This window comes from Aedes aegypti, chromosome 3 (assembly GCF_002204515.2).
Source record: "Aedes aegypti strain LVP_AGWG chromosome 3, AaegL5.0 Primary Assembly, whole genome shotgun sequence".
In the NCBI taxonomy this organism is placed as follows: domain Eukaryota; kingdom Metazoa; phylum Arthropoda; class Insecta; order Diptera; family Culicidae; genus Aedes; species Aedes aegypti.
The window spans coordinates 24,054,230-24,074,874 of record NC_035109.1 but is presented as its reverse complement, the minus strand read 5'-3'; the positions used below and the strand labels follow the sequence as shown (position 1 = coordinate 24,074,874).

The window sequence follows — 20,645 nt, the reverse complement described above, 5'->3', positions numbered from 1 at the left end:
CTGAGCATTTACTCAAAACCGTATGAATAAAACAGTACTTTGCTCAGAGTAAGTTCGAATTTCGAACTTAGCTTTTACTCTGTCAAAAATGTTGTTTTTGTTTTGATTAATCTGATTTTTGCGATTTTTGCTACGAAGAGGAATCCCAGCGGTATGAAAGAAGTGCCTTCCAGGAAATTGCCCGTCTTTTGCCGTTTGTCCGGCTGCTGATGAAGCCAAACGAGCCAAACACCCCGATCAAATTGAACCAGGGACAAATATGAACCATCCTGTGCCACCTGCAAGGTATATGAGGGACACGCAACTAAGGATTTTGCTGCCGCAGTGTTATGGTAACCGATACGTTCGCAACGGTAAGTGTTTTGCACTTGTGATATTCTGAAATATAACTATTTCTGTCCTTCCCAATTAGCTCTCATCGGTGGTCGTTAAGCGGAATTCGAACCAGCAGATAATTGTGCCTCCAGCGGAAATTGTGCACAATAGAAACCAAAAAGCATCGACAACGCCGATCTCTGCGAATCGATTTCCATAGTTGACGAGCGTCAACACCAGCAGCAGTAAATTAAGTTCCCTTCGGCAAAATGGGCCCACCTCAATATCAACGGGAAGTCACACTGAACAAGGAAGAATATATGAAACCGGCAAAAACTCACGCGGACAATTCGGCTGCAACAAGTGGATTGGCAACAAGTGAAGGAGCCACGGAACAAAAAGACGACACCGTAGTTAAACCCACCAGTGCGATGAGCGAACATACCGAAAAATAGTCGCTCAAAAGGACAGATTGTCGATAGAAATATGTCACGACCTGCTTGTTGAAAAAATAAATGGTTGATGATCCTATTCTTTGTATGTTTGGTTAACTTCGACAGGGTTTTTTTTAATTTTAAAAAGTTTTTTCTTCTTGCCATTATGTCCCCACTGAGCCTGCTTCTCAGCTTATGTTCTTATGAGCACTTCCACAGTTATTAACTGAAAGCTTTCTTTGCCAAAGTTGCCACTTTCGCATTCGTATATCGTGTGGCAAGTACGATTATACTCCATGCCCAGGGGAAGTCAAAGAAATTTCCATTACGAAAAGATCCTGGACCAACCGGGAATCAAACCTAGACTTCTTCAGTATGGCATTGCTTTGTAACCGCGGACTCTTACTACTCGGCTAAGGGATGCCCCGAATTTTTAAACGCTACAGCGCTCTTATTTGGTCATGATATACATCATCCAGCTGAGAAAAAAAAAACAGATCAAAGCGAATCATGGAAAAGCCCAAGTAATGATTTAACCCTAGTTATCTCAGAACAAATTTATTCAGGTTTCTTTCAGGGAATCGTGCAGGAACCTTTAAGGTTTCCAACTTTCAATTTTCTCAGTAATATCACCGAAAGCATGGGAGTTTTTGAAAAGTTATACATATTTGAAAATAATTCATAAATAAGTAATAAGTTCGAGCGTTTTCAAAAAGTTATTATGAATATTTGAAGAAAAATTTATCTGTGACTACATCCAGGAACTCTTCAAGCAATTCTTAAGAAATGCCCTAAAATTCAAGATTTTTTTTTTAAGTATTCTTATAGATCTATTTATTTTCTTCATAAATATTTTCAGGAAGTTCTCCAAAAGTTTTGAGAATTGTTTTAGAGATATCTTAGTACTGCTAATAACTAAATTTCAAATAAACCTCAAGTATGTATTCTGCAACTATTTCGAAACTTACCAAAAATATTACTTCAAGAATTCCTTCAGGAATTTCTGAAAAAAAATACTTCAAAGTATTTCTGAAATATAGAAATTTTCGTAGAAATTAAAGACGGAAGTTTCGAGAAGTACATGGCAATAGAGGTGTGAGTAGTGGAAAGCAAAGGTAAATAGGTACTGTGGCAAGTGCAGTGGTATTTTTCAACCTGACCATTTGTCAATACAGGTACATGGAGGAAGGACCCCTCAAATTATCCTTAGAAAGATATTTTTTTCAGTTTATGGATCTTTATAAGAGTTCTTGGATCACTTTTTGAAATAATTCCTTGTGATATTTAAGAAATATATGTGAAGAAATGCGTTGACGATTTTTTAGCAGTAAATTTAAAAAAAGGACTGAGATTGGAGGTACCTATAAATTGAAAAATTAGTGCAATTTAAGAATGACTTTCAACACTTCCTCACTTCCACCCTATATCACACTTCTCCAAAATTACTGTTTTCGGCACTCCTCCACCCATTCCTCCGTGAATTTAATTGAAATTAATTATAATGTGGTTCAGCTTCCGTGTACTTCCGTCATTTATATTATTTTAAATTAAATTTTCAAGCTTGAAAATCTCAACTGAGCATGGTCAGCAGGTGACTCAGGATTTTCAGAGCATCTACTCAGCTTTTTCCCCTTTATTCATACCAATTTGGATGTTCGAAAAGTAAATGCTCAAGTACTCAGTTTTAGCATACCAACTTGAGTAAACGCTCAAGAAAATTATCTGACAGGCGGGTTCGAGTAAAGTAAAAGCTTTTACTCAGTTTATTCATACGACCTCTTGTGTCATCATCCATATAAGCGTTGATTTTTTGATATTTTTATGACACCCGACTGATCAGTTATTTTGAAGGTGTGCTTATTCCCAACTGCCGTATTTTTTTAAATTTAACACCGCTAAAGTTCAGAAAAATCAAGTTCGCATCATGAATTTCTTTATTATTACATTCATCCGCTAGAATCCTTTTGGCCTCGCCAATATCAATTCCAGGGGTCGTCTTGGATATGATTATCTGTAGTGAAATTTTTAATCGGTTTCTTGGTTAGCTCTCGATTTGGGAAACATCAGTTTCTTGGATTTCCCCAAGAGCACCGCTTGAAGAATACCCTTGAAGATCAAGGATGTTCATAATATGTTTCGGCAACAGACCGACCGCTGCTTGAATTCGCTCCCAGAAATGTGAATGATCCTACAACATTATAAATAATATATGCATTACATTAAGATTTAAAGTAAAGATAAAAGCTCACCGTGTTTGAGTCCATCAGGTAGGTTGGTATCTTGAAACGTCAGATGTCTTTGTTTCATAAAAGTCACAGCCACCTCGATGTGTTTCGAAAATATTAATGGATTGATATATATTAATTAATATTAAGAGATATTAATACCAATATTATTAAGTGTCCTGCCCCATGGCTTAAACCAACGGAAAACATTAGTAAATTGAGTAAACATGTGTTTTTGGCCTAAACTTAAGCGTTTGGGACTAAAATTGGGACAGGGCTTTAGGACCCTACTATTATCTGAGAACTTTCTTTGCCATCTATGCATGTGTGTATTGATACCTTTGATTGATATTGATACTAAGATTGATATGCCCTGGGAAATAGAGAAACAAATCATAACAAATAGATCCTCGATAGGCGGGATTCTAACCCAGGACTCTCAGTTAGTCTTTTGAATTGCTGCGCGTATACTAAACTGATGCAAATTTTGAAGTTTTTGCTCCCTATGCTTAAATGGTGTCATTTCTGAGAAAAATCATTCTCACAAAATTAGAAGTGATTTGGAGGAAATTTGGTTGTGCACACACCATTTGAAATTTATATGGAAATTACTATAAGAAAGGCAAGTCCTCCAACTGCTCGTCCTAATAATATATGGAAAAGTGAGCTAACTCTTCTCATGTGAAATCTTCCCAGCTACAACTTTGCCAAAGACCACATTTTGATGGAACGCACGGTGTTTTATTTTCTGGATTTCATGCGCTTTTTGAATAGCGCTCATACCGTTAATTTTAGCGATATAGTTTGTTCGGAGAAGTTTCTTGGTGTATTAAAGCGCATCTTTTGATGCAAGAAGTTTTGTGATCAATCCACCTAGCAGTGAGATAGAAAAACTATTTTTTCAAAACATTTAGATAGACATATGGTGTCTTCGGCAAAGTTGTAGAATTGGCAATTTGAAACAACTTTGTCGAAGACACGATTTTTCTATCTCTTATACTTTTTGAGATGTATGCCGTTGTATGTGAATGGCCCCTAAAAGTCATACTTTTTATCATAACCTATTTCCAAGATTTTTAACATTTTTTGTGTTTTCTACAAAGTTGTTTGTCATGGAAAACCCCGTGTTTTTGTTGAACATATCATCACCCTATCTTTTGAAGTAACAAAGTTATTTATGAATTACTCATTTTTTTTAAGGTTTAGTTTTACCCTCTATAACTGGCTTCGGCGCAAAATGGCGCAGACAACTTTTACAAATCTTGAAAGTACCGTATCTCCCCTTTCGGTAGTTGATAAAAATTTTTGTCTATAAGCATCTTTGCATGGATTTTCACTATCAAACAAATAAGCCTTATTAAACGACTTCGACTGATAATTCTTTTACTTTACGAGATAGAGAGGTGCGATGTTCATCAAAAACATGCGTTTTAAGATGATTAACAATTTTGTAGAAGACATGGAAAATGTTAAAAATTTAAGTAAAAAGTTATGAACAAAAATGATTTTAAAAGAGTTTTACAAATTTGTGCACTTTATGTTAAAAAATTCGTTACTCTTTTACAAGATTTAAATTCTCTTGTAAATTCTAAACTTAAGCAATTATTTTTAGTGCGTCAAATAAGGAACATAGTGCGTCAAATTAGGCACATTGAAGAATTGATGCGTCAATTAAGGACCTAATGTTTTCCACATAAAGTCATTAAAACATGAAGAAAAGAACGCTCAATATATTTTTACTGATTTTGTAATGAAACAAATTGAATTGAATTGAATATATAAAATAGGGGCCCAGATAGCCGTAGCGGTAAACGCGCAGCTATTCAGCATGACCATGCTGAGGGTCGTGGGTTCGAATCCCGCTGGTCGAGGATCTTTTCGTAAAGGAAATTTTCTCGATTCCCAGGGCATAGAGTATCTTCGTACCTGCCACACGATATACATATGCAAAAATGGTCAATCGGCAAAGAAAGCTCTCAGTTAATAACTGTGGAAGTGCTCATAAGAACACTAATCTGAGAAGCAGGCTCTGTCCCAGTTGGGACGTAACGCCATAAAAGAAAAAGAAGAGAATATATAAAATCAATCGCAAATAAAGATAAGATGAATTATAATTAATTAAATATTACATGAACATAGATATTGTGTTGCATGACAGGGCACGAGAGGCATCAACGGGTTTACCCGATTCAAGCGATTTGGATAGGGAGTCTGGAACTGCCTCCTTCCTGTTATTAACAATTCGTGGCTTAAGGGTGGACTCTTAGACATCATCTATTGCAGAGGCGCCAAATTCAAAACCATGGGTAGGACAAACGTAAGCAAAATATTCATGTCTAAGGAAGTTCAGAAAATTTTCAAATTTATGGAATCCTTGACATAAAATATGACGTGACTGTTTTCATATCAGTTATTACCACAAGCTTCAAGATTATTGATATGATCAACTTCATAAGTGATTTAATATATTATAAAAATTTATATCCTTTTCGAACCAGTTTACTTTTGACGGACTTGACAAAAACTAGAACTAACTGCGAGACTCAACAGCTGATATTGTTCTATAATTTCCCTATGAAAACATAAAAATGCAGTGAATTTGTTTTTTTTTTCTTTGTATTCTTCGCAGAGTTTTGCAATAAAGATTCGAAAGGTTTCTTAACAGAGCTTGCAACTGTAAGCGGATCTCTTGTAAGAGACCTAATAATGCATTTTGACAGTAGGTCTCTAAAGTTCGTATTTTAATCAAAATGGTAGCTTAAGTCACTTTCTTCCTTATTTTGCTTGCAGTGAATCCTGCTGCTAAATTTAACAGCTCTAGAAAAAAAAAAATCAGAGACTATTACGCATCTATTTCACATTTTTTTAGAATTTATTCTTTTATTCGAGAAAGAGCTTCTTTAGAGATCCCTCCTTGCATATTTTAAACGGCTTCTTTAGAGATTCCTCCAGAAATCCCTCTTCAGATTCCCTCACTTATTCTACAAGGAAATCATCCATCGGTGTATCAAGAGATGCTTAGAGGAATTATTTAATAATTTACTACATGGAAATCCTCAAACACTTTGATGCTTCAGTAATTTATGGATTATGGTGAAAGTAATTCTCAGTAATAGCTCCAGATATTTGTCGACTATCACCTTTATGGGTTGTCCTAGTTGTTTCCTTAGGAGAGAGTTTACAAGAGTTTTTCCAAGAAAATCCAGAAAGGTTCATTTCAAAGATTTTGAAGCATTTTTCCTAGCATTTTCGTTTTATTTCCTACAATAACTCATCTACATTCACACAGGAATTGCTGTAGTAATTCAAAGTTTTATCCTACATATCTTGCAAATATTTTTTTATGTAGAATCTTACTTAAAATTTCTTACTCACTTAAAATTTCTTTATTTAGGATTTCACACCAGATAATACTTCTGTAATCATTTTAATGATTCTTCCGCTCTGTCCTATACAATTTTTTAGGAAACCCATCCAATAGTTTTCAAGGAATTCCTGTAGGATAGCAACTAGCAATTTGCTTAGGAATTCCTCAAAGATTTCCTCGATAGTCTAGAAGTTCTTACACCCAACCTTGTGGGAGTTATTCAAGGGTTACTCTAGAACTCAATCAGGATTCATCAGATATTATTTAGAGTTTTATATTTGAAACTCATCCCAAGATATATGAAAAAATCTATTAATATCTGAAAAAAAAATCATGACACTTTCTTGGAGGCGACCCTGAAATAAAGCCGATTTTTTTTAAGATTTTAGAAAATTCTCAAAAGTTTCATGGAAGAATTCCTGAAAGAATCTTAAAGCAAATTTGAACGACAACTTTGTGGAAAATGCCTGGATAAAATACTGTTTGAATTCTTGCAAATGTTCTTAACGAGAATCTTTGAGTTGGATGATTGAATCATTGAATAAATTCTTGGATTACTTTCTTGAAAAAAAAAAAAATCTGAAGAATCTTTGGAGGAAGGTAATTACTGTAGCTATCTTTAGTAGATTTCCTCATTTCCTAAACCGAAATTTAAGGATCCTTAGAAATTCCATAAATATCACGAAATGAACTCTTGGAGAAATCTTCGAGCAAATATTTCTACTTGAATCAATTCCTGGAGCAAATAATGTAGAAATTCATACAGAAATACGAGTAGTAATACTTGTCGTAATGTCATGAGAAATTCCCGAAAAAGTATGTTTCAAATATTATCAGAGAAATATCTGATAAGAAATAATTTTATCTCCAGGTTCCTATTAGGTTTCTGTTTCGTTATCTTGGATTCTTATTAGTCGCTTTCTGATCTCTTTTTGATTCATGTTTGGTCTCTTTTTTCAGGAAAGTTGTCTCTAAAGTTTCTATTCTCTCGTGCTTATTCTGCGCGGCGTGTGAATCGAGACGAGTCGCTCTCACCTCGAGTGACGTGAGACGACTAATGTTAATCAAATGGGAGCGAGTCGACAATTGTCACCTCATTCGACTCGTCTCACCTCACACGCCGCGCAGAATAAGCACATCTATTTCTATTCTTAGTCGTCATTGGAAAATATGATGAATAATGATATCCACTCAATTTGATTTGCGATTCATAGCAATGGTATAAATTTGATATCACCGAATCTAGAAACTTTCAGGCAATAATTGCAACTCTACTTCAAAATCTAAATTTTATTGGTAAATGGTTCAACGTGCAGGAACTCCATCTAATATTTCGTTGGAATTTCTCCAACAATTCTGCAAGCATTTCTAATGTTTCCGACAAAAATTCTTCACAATATTCTCTCTTTTTATGAACCTAGGTAGCCGAAGCAGCTACTCAGAAAGACCAAGCTGAGTTTCGTGGGTTTGAATGCCGCCGGTTGAAGATCTTTTCGTAAAGGACATTTTCTCGACTTCCTTGGGCATAGAGTCTTCGTACCTTTCATGCGATAGATACATGCAAAACTGGCTAATTGGCAAAACAAGCTCTCGATTAATAACTGTCGAAGTGCGTTTAAGAACAGATGAGAACAAGGATTTGTCATATTTGGGATGTAACGCCAGAAAGAAGAATAGATGAAAAAAATAGGGGTGATCGGGGCAATATGGGCCGCCTAAGGAAAACGTCATGGAATGCATAGAAAAACAGCGAAAAATATGATTTAAATGCAAGTGACTTGTACTATATAATGTTATCTTCCATGTTACGTCGATAATTAATGTTAACATCAACTTGCAAATTATTTCAGGAACTTTTTGGAAAACCATGTTTTTCTACGTGGTCACCAACCATATGGGGCATTATGAGCCACCCTACGGGGCAGTATGAGCCACCTCATTCAATCGAATGATTTTTATTTAAAACAGTATAGAGAAGAGTTAGTTGTGAAGAGTACATTATTGGAAAGAAAATTGTATTAGCTTTACTTGAAATTATTGATTCTAGCGGCTTATTTTTTAAAGATACACAATACATAGTAAAACAACCATCTTATACTAGTACTAAGGGGTCTATTTTGTAAATCGAGCTGATTCAAGTGACTCGTCTGTAATTACTGTCGATCAAAGTAAGCATGCATATTTCAGATGTCACCCGTCGACTCCCATAGTAATCCAGTCACATAGAGTGAGGGCTGTCGAAAAACTCGAGTGACAAAGCCGAGTCGAGCAACATTTTTGGTCGACAGTGACTCCAGTCGAGTCGTTTTTGGTCGACTCGACTTATAAAATAGGGCCCTAAATTGCAATACTTGGTTCAACGTATTTTCTAGCAAAGTGTTCCACTTGTAATGGTGCATGTGTATGTGTGTTTACGATAAACCGTGACGATTTTTTATTGCTCCGTATTTCGATTATGTTTAGTACGCAAAACATTGTCTATAAATCGTTTGAATACGTTCCTGTTGCTTGTTATTGCTGTTTGTAACCACTGTACTCGGAAGATTAGTGTTTCAGTAACTGGAAGTTTGCAAATTATCGAAAAACTGATAGTGCCACAGCAGAAGCCTTAAGTGAATCGGCAATTGCAACTCCATGCAAGAAATGTTCCACAGACATAGACTTTATGAAATGCCTGTATACTGTTTGTGAAGGTAAATGCGCCAGAAAGTTTCACGCTGCGTGTGTTGGAGTAACCGAAAACAATTTATGTGCCCTCTCTAAGAATATCGTTTGGATTAGTGATGACTGCATGATCGAGTTCTGCAAGGCAAGAGATCATATTCCAGAATCAAGCAACGCTCAACCGGCCGATAAAGATCCAATTACAGTTGATCTAGAAGCACTGAAATCGCAAGTCAATGCCATAAATGATTCGATCACGGAACTTTCCAAAGCCATCGCTTCATCATCGGCTCCTGCTTCACTACAACGACAACAACGGCATTCAACACCAATTGACTCGTTGAGCAGATCAAATGTGTGTACATCCGAATGATCGCGCTCGTCTATAGAGAACCGTGAGGATACGTTTTCGCTGCTCTTAACGAATATCGACCGACACGTAACAGAGAAAGAAATTGCCTGTTTGGTATCCCAATCGCTTTGTGCTCCAGAACCCGAGTGTATGGATGTAACCAAACTAGTACCTAACTGGAAAAACTGCGAGGATCTGGACTACATCTCCTTTAGAATAGTGCTGCCCAAACGATGGAAGCTGTTAGCCATGACTGGTACCACTTGGCCGCACGGAGTAACATTTCGAGAATTCGTTTATAGAAATAAAAATCCGTGGAAACCTTCATCGACAAGAAACATGACAATGTAGTAGCAATTAGGAATATTTGTTTTTGTAATCATTATTTATGTATGAACAAAATGTGATGATGTGTTATGCGTAAAGATTTTTGTGAGCTTGTTTACGTAGTTATTGTTCAGTTTTGTTATAATTTCTCGGTGCCAATATGAATGTGATTGAACACATGTTATAAGTTGAAAGTTTTTGTACCATGTTTATGATTTATGTTTTACGATATAGTTTTAAGGCAAAATTATCGAGTTAAAACAGTCTGTACAGTTTAACTGAAGACGGAGTACCAAATAAATAAATAAATAAAGATAACTATGCAGTAAAAAAATAATCTGGTATGTTTAGACAATGCATTTTTATGTTCAAAACATCGTTTGTTTTGCTTAAATCTAGGTGGCTCATTTTGCCCCGCTCCTTCATCTTGAAAATAATATATTGTTTTTCAATAATTTTGTTTACGAACAAATCTAATTTCACTCCCGAACTGTTCATTATAATCAGAAGTTTCCAAGGATTGGTAAAATTAACCAGAATTATAAATATAATTGTCTTATAGGCTTAATTAAAAACTGCCAAAATTATAAGCTTTTCATGACGAAGGACAAATTTGTACATTTTTGTAAATATCTTGAGTGTTCAAACGAATATTCTTACGGTTTTTATTGTGGTGGCTATTTGAGCCATCCTTTAGCAGATGATAATAACACTAGACATTATAACACTGTTTTTGAGGTCAAAACCGGGGTGGCTCATATTGCCCCGTATATTCATATTGCCCCCATTGCCCCTACTCTATTTTTGATGAATCATGGAAAATGAAAAATCTTATCATTTTCTAAGAATTCATCAAGAATGTCTTGTGGTAATGCAGAGAATTTCTATGAAATGTGCTTCGGGAGTTCTGTAGGAATTGCTCAACAGATCGTCAACAGCTTCTTCCTTAAGAATGACTTGAGAAAGCAGTACTACACTAGTGCTGTGTATAACAAGCGAGCTTTGTTTAAGATACATATACTCAGTACACGATGCTACCGGTCTTGGGTTAATCCATAAATTGCTCTAACGATTCTTTAAAAATTGCTTGATAGTTCTTCCTGCAATCCAGTCATTCGTCAAGAAATACATCTACGGCTGGCTGTAAAAAATTGTTACAATCCATTGACTGTCCTACCCAGGTATTTTTGTGCGTAGGACATGTCCTACCTGTCCTACCCACTTCCCGCGCCACTGATCTATTGGAAGTAGAGTGTCCGTCCCGGGACAAAAAATCCCGGGATTTGACGAATTTCGGGATTTTCCGTTTCCCGGGAAATAAGGACTGTTCATTTTATAAAGTGGACACCTTGTGCATGCTGTGTCTTTTTAATTTATCAATGAAATTTCAATCGGTTTTCTGCACATCGTTCGACTAGTATTGTACAATGTTGTGATAATGAAAGTTCTCCACAATAATTAAATTTCTCACGAATATGGAACAACGATTTGAACGGTCGATTTTTGGAGGTTATCAAAATTAATGATTGTTAGAAAATGGCTAAAAAAATTCGACAATTTATATTTTTTATTTTCAAAAAAGGCTTGTTCTTCGAAAGCATCATCAATCAGAAGCCTGATGGAAAAAATCAAGACATTTTTGGAACAACAGTTTTACAGATATAATAATATCATTTTTCCCCTATATTTTTTGAGAAAACTATTTGAAATTTGAAGAGAACTGATATGAGTAGAATTTTTTGGTTGAGAGTACGTCCTGACGGAAGTCTTAATAAAGTATTATTATGAAAAATAACTTACGCCTTCATAGAGTTACTTATTTAGTCCCCACGCCACATTTAAAGCACAAAAGAAACACAATTGCTTTGTTCATAGAAGACTTTTCAAAGTACATTGACAATCATCAAAATTGGCAACACTGCTGTAATAAAATCGGTTTTATTTTCCACATATTATTTTCATAATATGTTATTCTGAGAATACCAATTGAAATATTCGGAGAAAACCATTTACAATTTGCTGTAGATCGATAAATATGCGTACATGATTTTAAAAGTATGAGACTTTTTGGTAAAACTACCATAAACAGTAAAATTTGTACTTAAAACTATTGTTTGAACGCACGATTTAGCTTTCGTTTGTACAAATATAGTTTCTTTAGTAAACCAAACTAGTTTTGAACACGCTTTTTACTTTTCTCTTTTACTGGGAGTGAAAGGATGGTGTATCAGCAAACTTGGCCATAAATGGGTAAACCACTAATGTTGCCTAATGTCAGAGAATGGTGGAATATAATTGATTTTTTCAAAGCTTTATCTTTAGTAGAATAGTAAAGAATACAAATATACAATTTGTTCATAAAAATTATGATTTTTGTTTTACGAAAAATAATGTTAAACTTTGACGAACAGCTTTTCTTAGGAGTTTTTGGAAAAACTATTTAGCTTTTCAACCTAAAGCATTTTCTAAGATATTATATTTTCATAGCATTGTAGAATAATAGTTGAACGATGCACAGAAAACCGATTTCGAATTTATCAATTAATAAAAAAGATATTATATAAACAAAGTGTCCACTTTATAAAATGAACAGTCCTTAAGAACTGACGTCCCGGGAATTCCGAAATGAATATAAACGTTGATTAAAACCGTTTAAGTTAATTGCAAAACAATGGAATTTTTCTTCACTCAAGCTTTATTCGATTAAATAGAAATGCACTATAAATGGAAGTGAATGAATTGAACATTAAGATGAAGATGCATCGAAGTCAAACCTTGAATTTCCAAGAGCACACATCTAGACAATCAGACTATCGTCTGTGCTAAAACCACCACCCGCTGGTGGTGACCAACCGATCGAATTTTCAGCGCGAATGGTTGTCTGGTTATCCAGTTTTGTGCTCCTGAAGATTTAAGATTTGAGGTTCGGCTCCGATTCATCTTCACCTTAATATCATGAAGAGATCAAATTAACGAATAAGGCAAACATATTTGTCTAGTTGTGAATATTTGTATATTTTTTTTTTCAATAAATCCGTTTCGATAAGCCTAGGCTAAGAAAGCTAATGTGAAGGTACACATTGACATCTGACAATAATTTTCCGTTATAGGCAAATATAATGCGCCACCATCATAGAGGTCACTCGGGAAGATGGAGAGAAATGTCACTGAAAATGTTTGTTTACGTCCAATATGCAAAATTTGAATTCAAAAATTAGGACACTATTAATTGATTATTGAACTATTTTTGATTGGCATAATCATTTTAACCCTTTATTCTTGCGATACGCATGATTCCACAACAAATTTAATCACTAACAAAGAATACGGAAGTTTATAACCTATGTTACCAAACACCAATTATTCAATTTTATCCCACTAATCGAACATGAGCACTAACCGGATCTGTACGTTTTCAAAGGAAAAAAAAGTTTATCATGTTCATCAATGCTCTCTGACCGTCTACAAAATAACTATTCCGGTAAAATATGTGCTCCTTCCTATGCTGCACACGCCGCGTTCCCAACTCAACCTGACGGTTCTCGTACTAGCCACCAGATGTCGAAGTGATTGTTTAGCTTTGAAAATATTAGCCTATTAACATTAAGCATGCTCTACTACAATCTACTAGAATGATCATAAAACTTTTGTTTAATTCTTCAAATTTTTGATGACTTTTTTTGTGTTTTTGAAATTGCTTAACATTATGACTCTAATGTTCACCATATTTTCATTTATATTATAGAGAATTGATAGAAACCACCAGCAAAATTGTAATAAGGCAAAGTTAGCTTTTACTTTTGTTCAGAATAATAAAAGTCATATAGAAATAAATTAAATGTGTAATTAACTACTTATCTCGGATTTTTTTTTATTTTCTCCTCAAATAAAATACACTCAAAAATACAGGTGTACAAAAAAACAAAAATACAGGTTTTATTGAAAATCTGAAAAATCCCGGGATTTCCCGGGACAAGCATCAATTTTTGTCCCGAATCCCGGGACTAGCAAAAGGGACGGGCAATGGACACTCTAATTGGAAGTATTCTATAAATCGAGGGCTAGCTCACAAACAACAGTACCTACAAGCTTGATCATTTCGGTATTCAGATTATTCCAGGGCTAAAGACAGATTCCTTGCTACAATAGATTATCATCATTATGAACATCATCAACTCATAAAAAAAAATCTAATCAATTTCATCCTTTCGAATCGAAACAAAAAATCGAGTGATAAAAATAGATTTAATACCGCCCATCGCTTATCCCACCCACTGTTTCAAGTCGGTATAACCCCTTCTTACTCGTGGAGCTAAACAAAGTAATCTACAGATTTCTGATTAAAATCTGGAAAATTAGTGGTCGTGGAGTAACTTGGTAATTCCATGAATCTCTAGTATTAAGCAAACCTATATTTGCCATCACTGCTTCCTACTCTACTATTGCATCGTTGCAATAGCAGACTTGGGCAATCGTCCAACAATCTTAAATGTTTTTTAATTACCTCGTGTCGCATGCACACTGATCCCAGTCGCCCGACCGTTTCTCGCTTTCATCGCCTGGCACCATCTGTACACTTTCGCTTACTTTTGGTATTCATCCAATCGGAAGGAATTTTTCGGATGATTAAGCATAGTCTTGTGTCCGCAATTATTTGCATCAATTTATTACATACTTCGCTAGGAAAAACGGCCACCACACCACGCACGCACCCGCCTATCGTCGACTCCGCGATCGACTTCGTTGTTTCTTGCTCTTTTTGGTCTTCTTCTTGTGGTGCCGATCGTCCTCGTCGGAGGAATGGCCCCGATCGCGATCGCGCTCCCGCGAATGATCCCGCCGTTGCTTGTACTTGTGGGACTTCTTTTTCGTCCCGGAGGACGTTCGCGCGTAAGAAGATGTCGACGAGGACGATTTGTGCCGGTGGTGGTGATGCCGATCGCGATCGCGATCGTTCGATTCATCCGAGTCGGAAGCGTCGTCACTGCTGCTGCTGCTGGTTGGTCGCCGACGCTGTCGATCGTCCTGCCGGCGGCGATCTTCCCGAGCGGGACTTCGTCGATCGCGACGACTTTGATCGTTGCGATCGTGTCGATCCTGACGATACTGCCGACGATCTTCGGCACGTGTGTCCGGCGAGCGTTCCCGACGATCGTAGTCGTCCCGGTGTGATCGCGATGGCTGAGATTTGGCGGAGGAAGAAGGCCGCGGGGGTGACGGCGAAGCCGATGGATCACGCTTGATGATTTTGTGATCCGCTGATGATTTTTCCTCTTTGATGGCAGTTTTGGTATCGGTCGTACGGTTTTTGAACTCTTCGTATTTGGCGTTGTCTGGGAAATGGAAAATGAAAAATACGTGAAAAAGTGTTTCTTTTCTAACGAAAGTGTATTCTTATAAAACAGAACTCACTCAAAACCTTGGAATATTTCTTGTATTCGGCGTTGGAAACCAACTGCAGAAGATATTCATTGAGCGACTCCTGACCTCCACCTATGGAAAACCGAACCACCACTCGAGCATTTTCCTCGTCTAAACTTTCAACCTGAAAGGAAAAGAAAGAGAAAAATATCATATTAATGATAGTAAATAGGACGAGTTGTTTAAACTATACATTCAATAATTTTCCAGCCGACTGGAATGCATGCGAAACATATATTGATAGTAATTTGATGTTTTCTAGATCATTCCAAAGTCGTGGACTGCTAATGCATAGTGTGTAACTATTTCTTAATGTATATAAGGCTTAATACATACTTTTTTTTTAAGTGATTATTATTAGCGTGTAAGAAAAGTGCATAAGCCATTTTACGAGACGTTCGAATGACGTTTTCTGGCGGGCCGCTCATTGTTGTTGTTCAAAAAACTAGCCTGATATCTGAATGGCGCGGGTCACATTTTTGTTGGCGATGATGTCCCCGTCTCTTTCAGCGCATGTTTCTACTCGGTTGCCATGTATTATGTTACCTGTAAATGAAAAATATCTTCTCTGGCTGCTGATTTCAATTTTACATGCGAAAATTAAAAACTTTGTTACACTGCCACCAGCGCCATTGTTGAATAAGCTCCTTCCAAATGTAGCGCTAGAAGAAACGTAAATAAATCGGCCCGCCAGAAACTTTCAAAGCTGGTAAACAAACGGAAACCATATGATTCGAAACGTCTCATAAAATGGCTTATATTCTGAAATGTTCATTATCACTGTAAGACTAAAGTACCCTTTAAAGGGTAAAAAAGTACCCTCTTTGAGAGAAACTAGTTTAACTCATAAAAAGAGTAAAGGGACTGTACCCATTAAAGAGTAAACGGCTTGTACGTCAATCTAACGAGTAAATTTTACCCACTATTCGAAATGAATTCAGTTAGGGAAGAGAGTAAATTTTACTCTTTTTCTAGTTTTACGACTTATAATAATTCTTCGAAATCAATTTATGAATAATAATAATGAATAAGGGACAAAAAACATACAGCAGTTTTGCACTTTATTAAGTTCAATAAATATTGCTTTTGTTTGATATTAGCATCAAGTTATATATAAAAGTAATGTAAAATTTCTTCTGGGATGCTGCGTGTCACGACCGGCTATCGGGCGTTTGGCCGCAGTTTCCTATCTGGTATCATGCTCCTAACTGAACGAACAGCAACGAAGTTTTTGGTTCCCCAATCTATTCTGTAAAAACAACAGCGAAGAAATGAGATGGATAATGTTTTTCGATTTTGGACTCACCTGAAATTCTAGATACTCCTCCAATATCAACGACCCAGATGCGACTTTAGTTACAATGAAACATAACGGACTGACAGCATCCGCCAAAATATCTTAAGAATTTTTTCACTCATTAAAGGGTAAACCATCGGAACTTACAAATGGGCAAAATTTACCCACTATGCAAAATTTTGAACTACCCTTTATTTTGACAGCTTCATATATCAGAAAATAGAGGGTACTTTTTACACCTTAAAGGGTAATGCCAGGTTTACAGAGTGCTTTGTGAAGCCCAAGCAGGACAGTTCGGTTTTGCGAGTTCTGTTTGATATTTTGACCTTGACGCTTGCTCCTGTGGGAGCGGGTGACGAGGGCAGGATCGAACATGTCGCGCGTCGGTCGAGTGAAGTGAAAAAGTTCCGCGATCGGTTAGTTCTGTTTGATCTTCGACCTTGGCAGTGCGTCAAGAAAGCCCGAGCAGTCGTCAGCTGTTTTCCCTCTCGAGTCGTGCGCCTATTTTCTCTGAGTGCTTTTATATAGCCGAGCAAACGAGTTAAGCTGAAAGTGGATTGTTGCTGCTCAGTCAAGGATGACGGATCAATTGGTGAGCTCGTTTCATGCTACTATTTCTAATCTATAAAATATGTATGAATGCACATTTAACCGATACAACGGTAGGACGTAAATATGATTTTCCAACAAACTATGAATTGTTCGTCACTGTGAGTGTCGACATAAACTCTAATTCATGAAGTATTTATGTTTAACATTTTTTTGTTTTCAAAACACTCATTTCTTTTTATCTTTATTTTTGTAATTAAAAAAAACTTTGAATGGTTCGACACTACAAGTGTAGACTTGCGAAAGGTTCACTTTATTCAACATACTTTGGATGGTTCGCCACTGTAAGTGTCGGCATAAGAATAAGAGTGTTCTATGATGTTCCAGACAATTGAGTTTTTGTTTCTTTTAAAATAAGTAAAATATAATAACACATGCTTTCGTCCTGACAGCTGTAGGAATGTTACATTTAGGTATTTGTTCAACAAACTTTGAATGGTTCGTCACCTCAAGTGTCGGCATAATTTTCCTCTACATAGAAATTGTTAATATCAAATGAAAATATTATATTTTCATAAAAGCATATTTATGTTTGACAAATAACTATTTATCATGGTCTAATCACTTATCAAAGTGAATCCTTTGACCCAACGATCCTCCCCATTAACAAACATCCCTCCTAGTAACCTTTGTGGAGATGCAGAGGCAAACACGGTCTCCAAATAGCAAAGGTTACACACTAGCATTCCTTCCCTCAATCCCACCTGACTGCAAGGACGTGGCCGGCGCCGTTATTGACCTTGTATAAATAGAGGCACTGAATTATGCACACTGAAGAAGATTATGGCCAATCCCAGCCGAACTTCTAGTTGATTCTTTGTGCATTTTCACTGACTTCGGTCAATCACGGAATAGCAACCATTGATATGTGTAGTCAGTCTAAGCTAAGCTAAGCTAAGCTAAGCTTAAAGGGTAATGCCAGGTTTACAGTGTAGAGAATTAAGAGTGCAACGCACGAAGATATTCCGTTTAACGGGAGCCGATAGAATACGATCAGTTGTCAAATGATCTAGCAGACGAAGGTCTGATCGAATTTTAAAATAAAAGATAAGATCAGTTATTACTGAGAGCTCAACTGAACCAGTTCGAACTATTTATTTCAAAAACACCATTACGCTAAAATTCCCTCGATTGGGTACTATCTCGGTCAGTGACCTTAGTACACAGACATATCAGTCGGCGACGAGTGAAAAAGTGACTAGGTGCTGGAAAGTGAAGCGATTAGGTGATCGACGAAGCAGCCATTTCATCCAATAGCAGAGCGGTTAATTTTCATCACGAGCGAAACAGTTTAGGCGGGCACCATCCTGGCGGCGGTTTTCCTAGTACGTTAGACGCAGGTATAGACGCCATCGCACTGGAAGAAAATTTGCCGAAATCTTTGGTGACATCGTTCATTTTTCTTGGTGAATGACATCCGCAGGCAAATTGCGAAAGATTGTTAATCCAAATTGGTAAGATAGTGCTTCCGGCCACCTACTGGAGTATCCATTACTGCGCGCTGGATTGCTGGTGCTGGTGTTCCACGACCTCTTCAGCATAATTAGGGTGATTCAAATTCGATCGTCTGCTGGTTTTGGTCCATCTTGTTGGCAGCTCCTGCTCAGGCAGATCCAAAAAAAAAACACGACGTCAACTGACGGCTTGCGAGGTTGCCGAAGGGCGAAGACCGCGAGTAGCGAAACTCTGCCCCTAAACCAGATCAGCAAAGGCTGAAGGGCCTTCCGGTGAGTTTTTTTTTTCTCCTTTTTACTTTTGGGAGCCAGTAAATTACATCAGAAAACGTTTTTCTATCACTGAAATCATCGGTTTACTTACCAGTGGTAACCATTTTCTGCAACTTTAATATTAACATGTCTCAGTCCAATATGAATTGTACCCTAGAACCTTTTCGCAAGGGAAATTCCTTTGGGGACTGTATTGAACGTTTGGGCTTCTTTTTCAGTATGAACAAAATTCCTGACGAAGATAAACGGGACCATTTTATAACATTGAGTGGCCCTATAATTTTCAGGGAACTTAAACTGTTATTCCCCAATAGTAATTTAGCAGAAGTTCTTTATACAGAAATGCTTTCTAAATTGAAGGCAAGGCTGGACAAAACGGAATCCGACCTTGTACAAAGACTGAAGTTTAATTTGAGAGTGCAACAGCCGGATGAATCGCTAGAGGATTTCGTGTTGTCTGTTAAGCTTCAGGTCGAGTTTTGTAATTTTGAAAACTTTAAGCAATTAGCTATTCGTGATCGCATCGTCGCTGGCATACGGGACAAATCTCTTCAGCAGAGATTGCTAAACGAAGAAAACCTAACGTTGGAAACAGCGGAAAAGTTAATTGCAACTTGGGAAATTGCCAAAAATAATGCGAAAAACATGGAGTATAGCAACGGTGCGGATCAAATAGCGGCTTTAAAGGCTACTGGTTTCCCTGGGGCAAGACTAAAAAATTTAGCAGCTACAATAGAGATGGCGGGAAGTTCAGGGGTTGATCGAAATCGTGGACCAGTCAAGAGCAGATTAGGGTATACTCCATATCAAAAAGAAGGTTGGAAACAAAGGCAATGGCAAAATAGGCAATCGCGAAACCAAGGACAAGAAAGGAGTCGTCAATATGGCCGGCCTGATTACTCCCAAATGGTATGCGATTTTTGTGGTGTCAAGGGACATATTAAGCGGAAGTGCTGCAAACTGAAGAACATGCACAGAGATGCCGTGCACATGATTGATCCAAATACTTCAGGATCGAACCCGGACGAGTTTTTGAGCGATATGGTGAATAGGATGCGAACGGATTCTGATAGTGAAAATGATGCGGATGGTGAGAAAAAGAATGTTCTTCAATGTATGCATGTATCGTGTATTGGTAAAATAAGTGAACCTTGTCTTTTAAAAGTAGAAATAGATAATGTTATGTTTGATATGGAGGTGGATTGTGGCTCTTCTGTGACTGTAATGAGTAGAATGCAATATTTTGACAATTTTACAAAAGTTTTATCAAAAAGTAAAAGAAATTTGATTGTTGTTAATGGCTCCAGTCTTGTGATAGAGGGAGAAGTTGAGGTTTTAGTTAATTTTAAAGGAACTTCAACAAATTTGAAGCTTTTGGTCCTGAATTGCAACAATTATTTTACTCCTTTATTAGGAAGGCCATGGCTAGATGTGTTTTACCCGGATTGGAGGATTTTTTTTGTGAATGCTATTAGTTTCAATGAGCCAAGCCAAGCAATTATTGATGAAATCAAGATTGGATACTGTTCACGCACAACGCGAACGGTGTGCAACATTTCAACCCTGATCAGTTCAGTCATCGTTTTCACCCTGTTGTTGATCCTGTCTATGTAATCCATTCCCCCCTATTCCCATTCATGTAAATAACCTCGAGTCGCCGCGAGTATTTCGGCTACCACCACTAACAAACACCCTTTCCTACCTGAACCACACACACACTACTTGACGCAACCCGACCGACCAGCTTGAGCTCTCCATCATCACACCACCCGGACCACCGATTGCAGCATCCAGTACATAAGACAGTGGAAATTTCCCACCGAAGCCATTTCACTGTGCATGCAATGAGTCCTTCTACCTGCAGCCTACTTAAGGAGCTTGCGTGCACAGATATATTCATTCAGTTT

The 20,645-nt window shown here is 37.0% G+C and overlaps 1 protein-coding gene across 1 annotated transcript in view; it reads right to left on the bottom strand.

Moving 5' to 3' along the window:
• Positions 1 to 14,327: 14,327 nt before the first annotated feature.
• The window catches only part of LOC5576657 (G patch domain and KOW motifs-containing protein), a 117,569-nt gene continuing 111,251 nt past the window's right edge, over positions 14,328 to 20,645 (bottom strand). Inside the window, exons 3-4 of the mRNA XM_001656141.2 lie at positions 15,097 to 15,229; positions 14,328 to 15,017 (exon numbers count right to left, since the gene is read on the bottom strand). Of these exons, the coding sequence (XP_001656191.2) occupies positions 14,401 to 15,017; positions 15,097 to 15,229 (750 nt within the window). The 3' untranslated portion in view covers positions 14,328 to 14,400. The remainder of the gene's footprint in view (positions 15,018 to 15,096; positions 15,230 to 20,645) is intronic.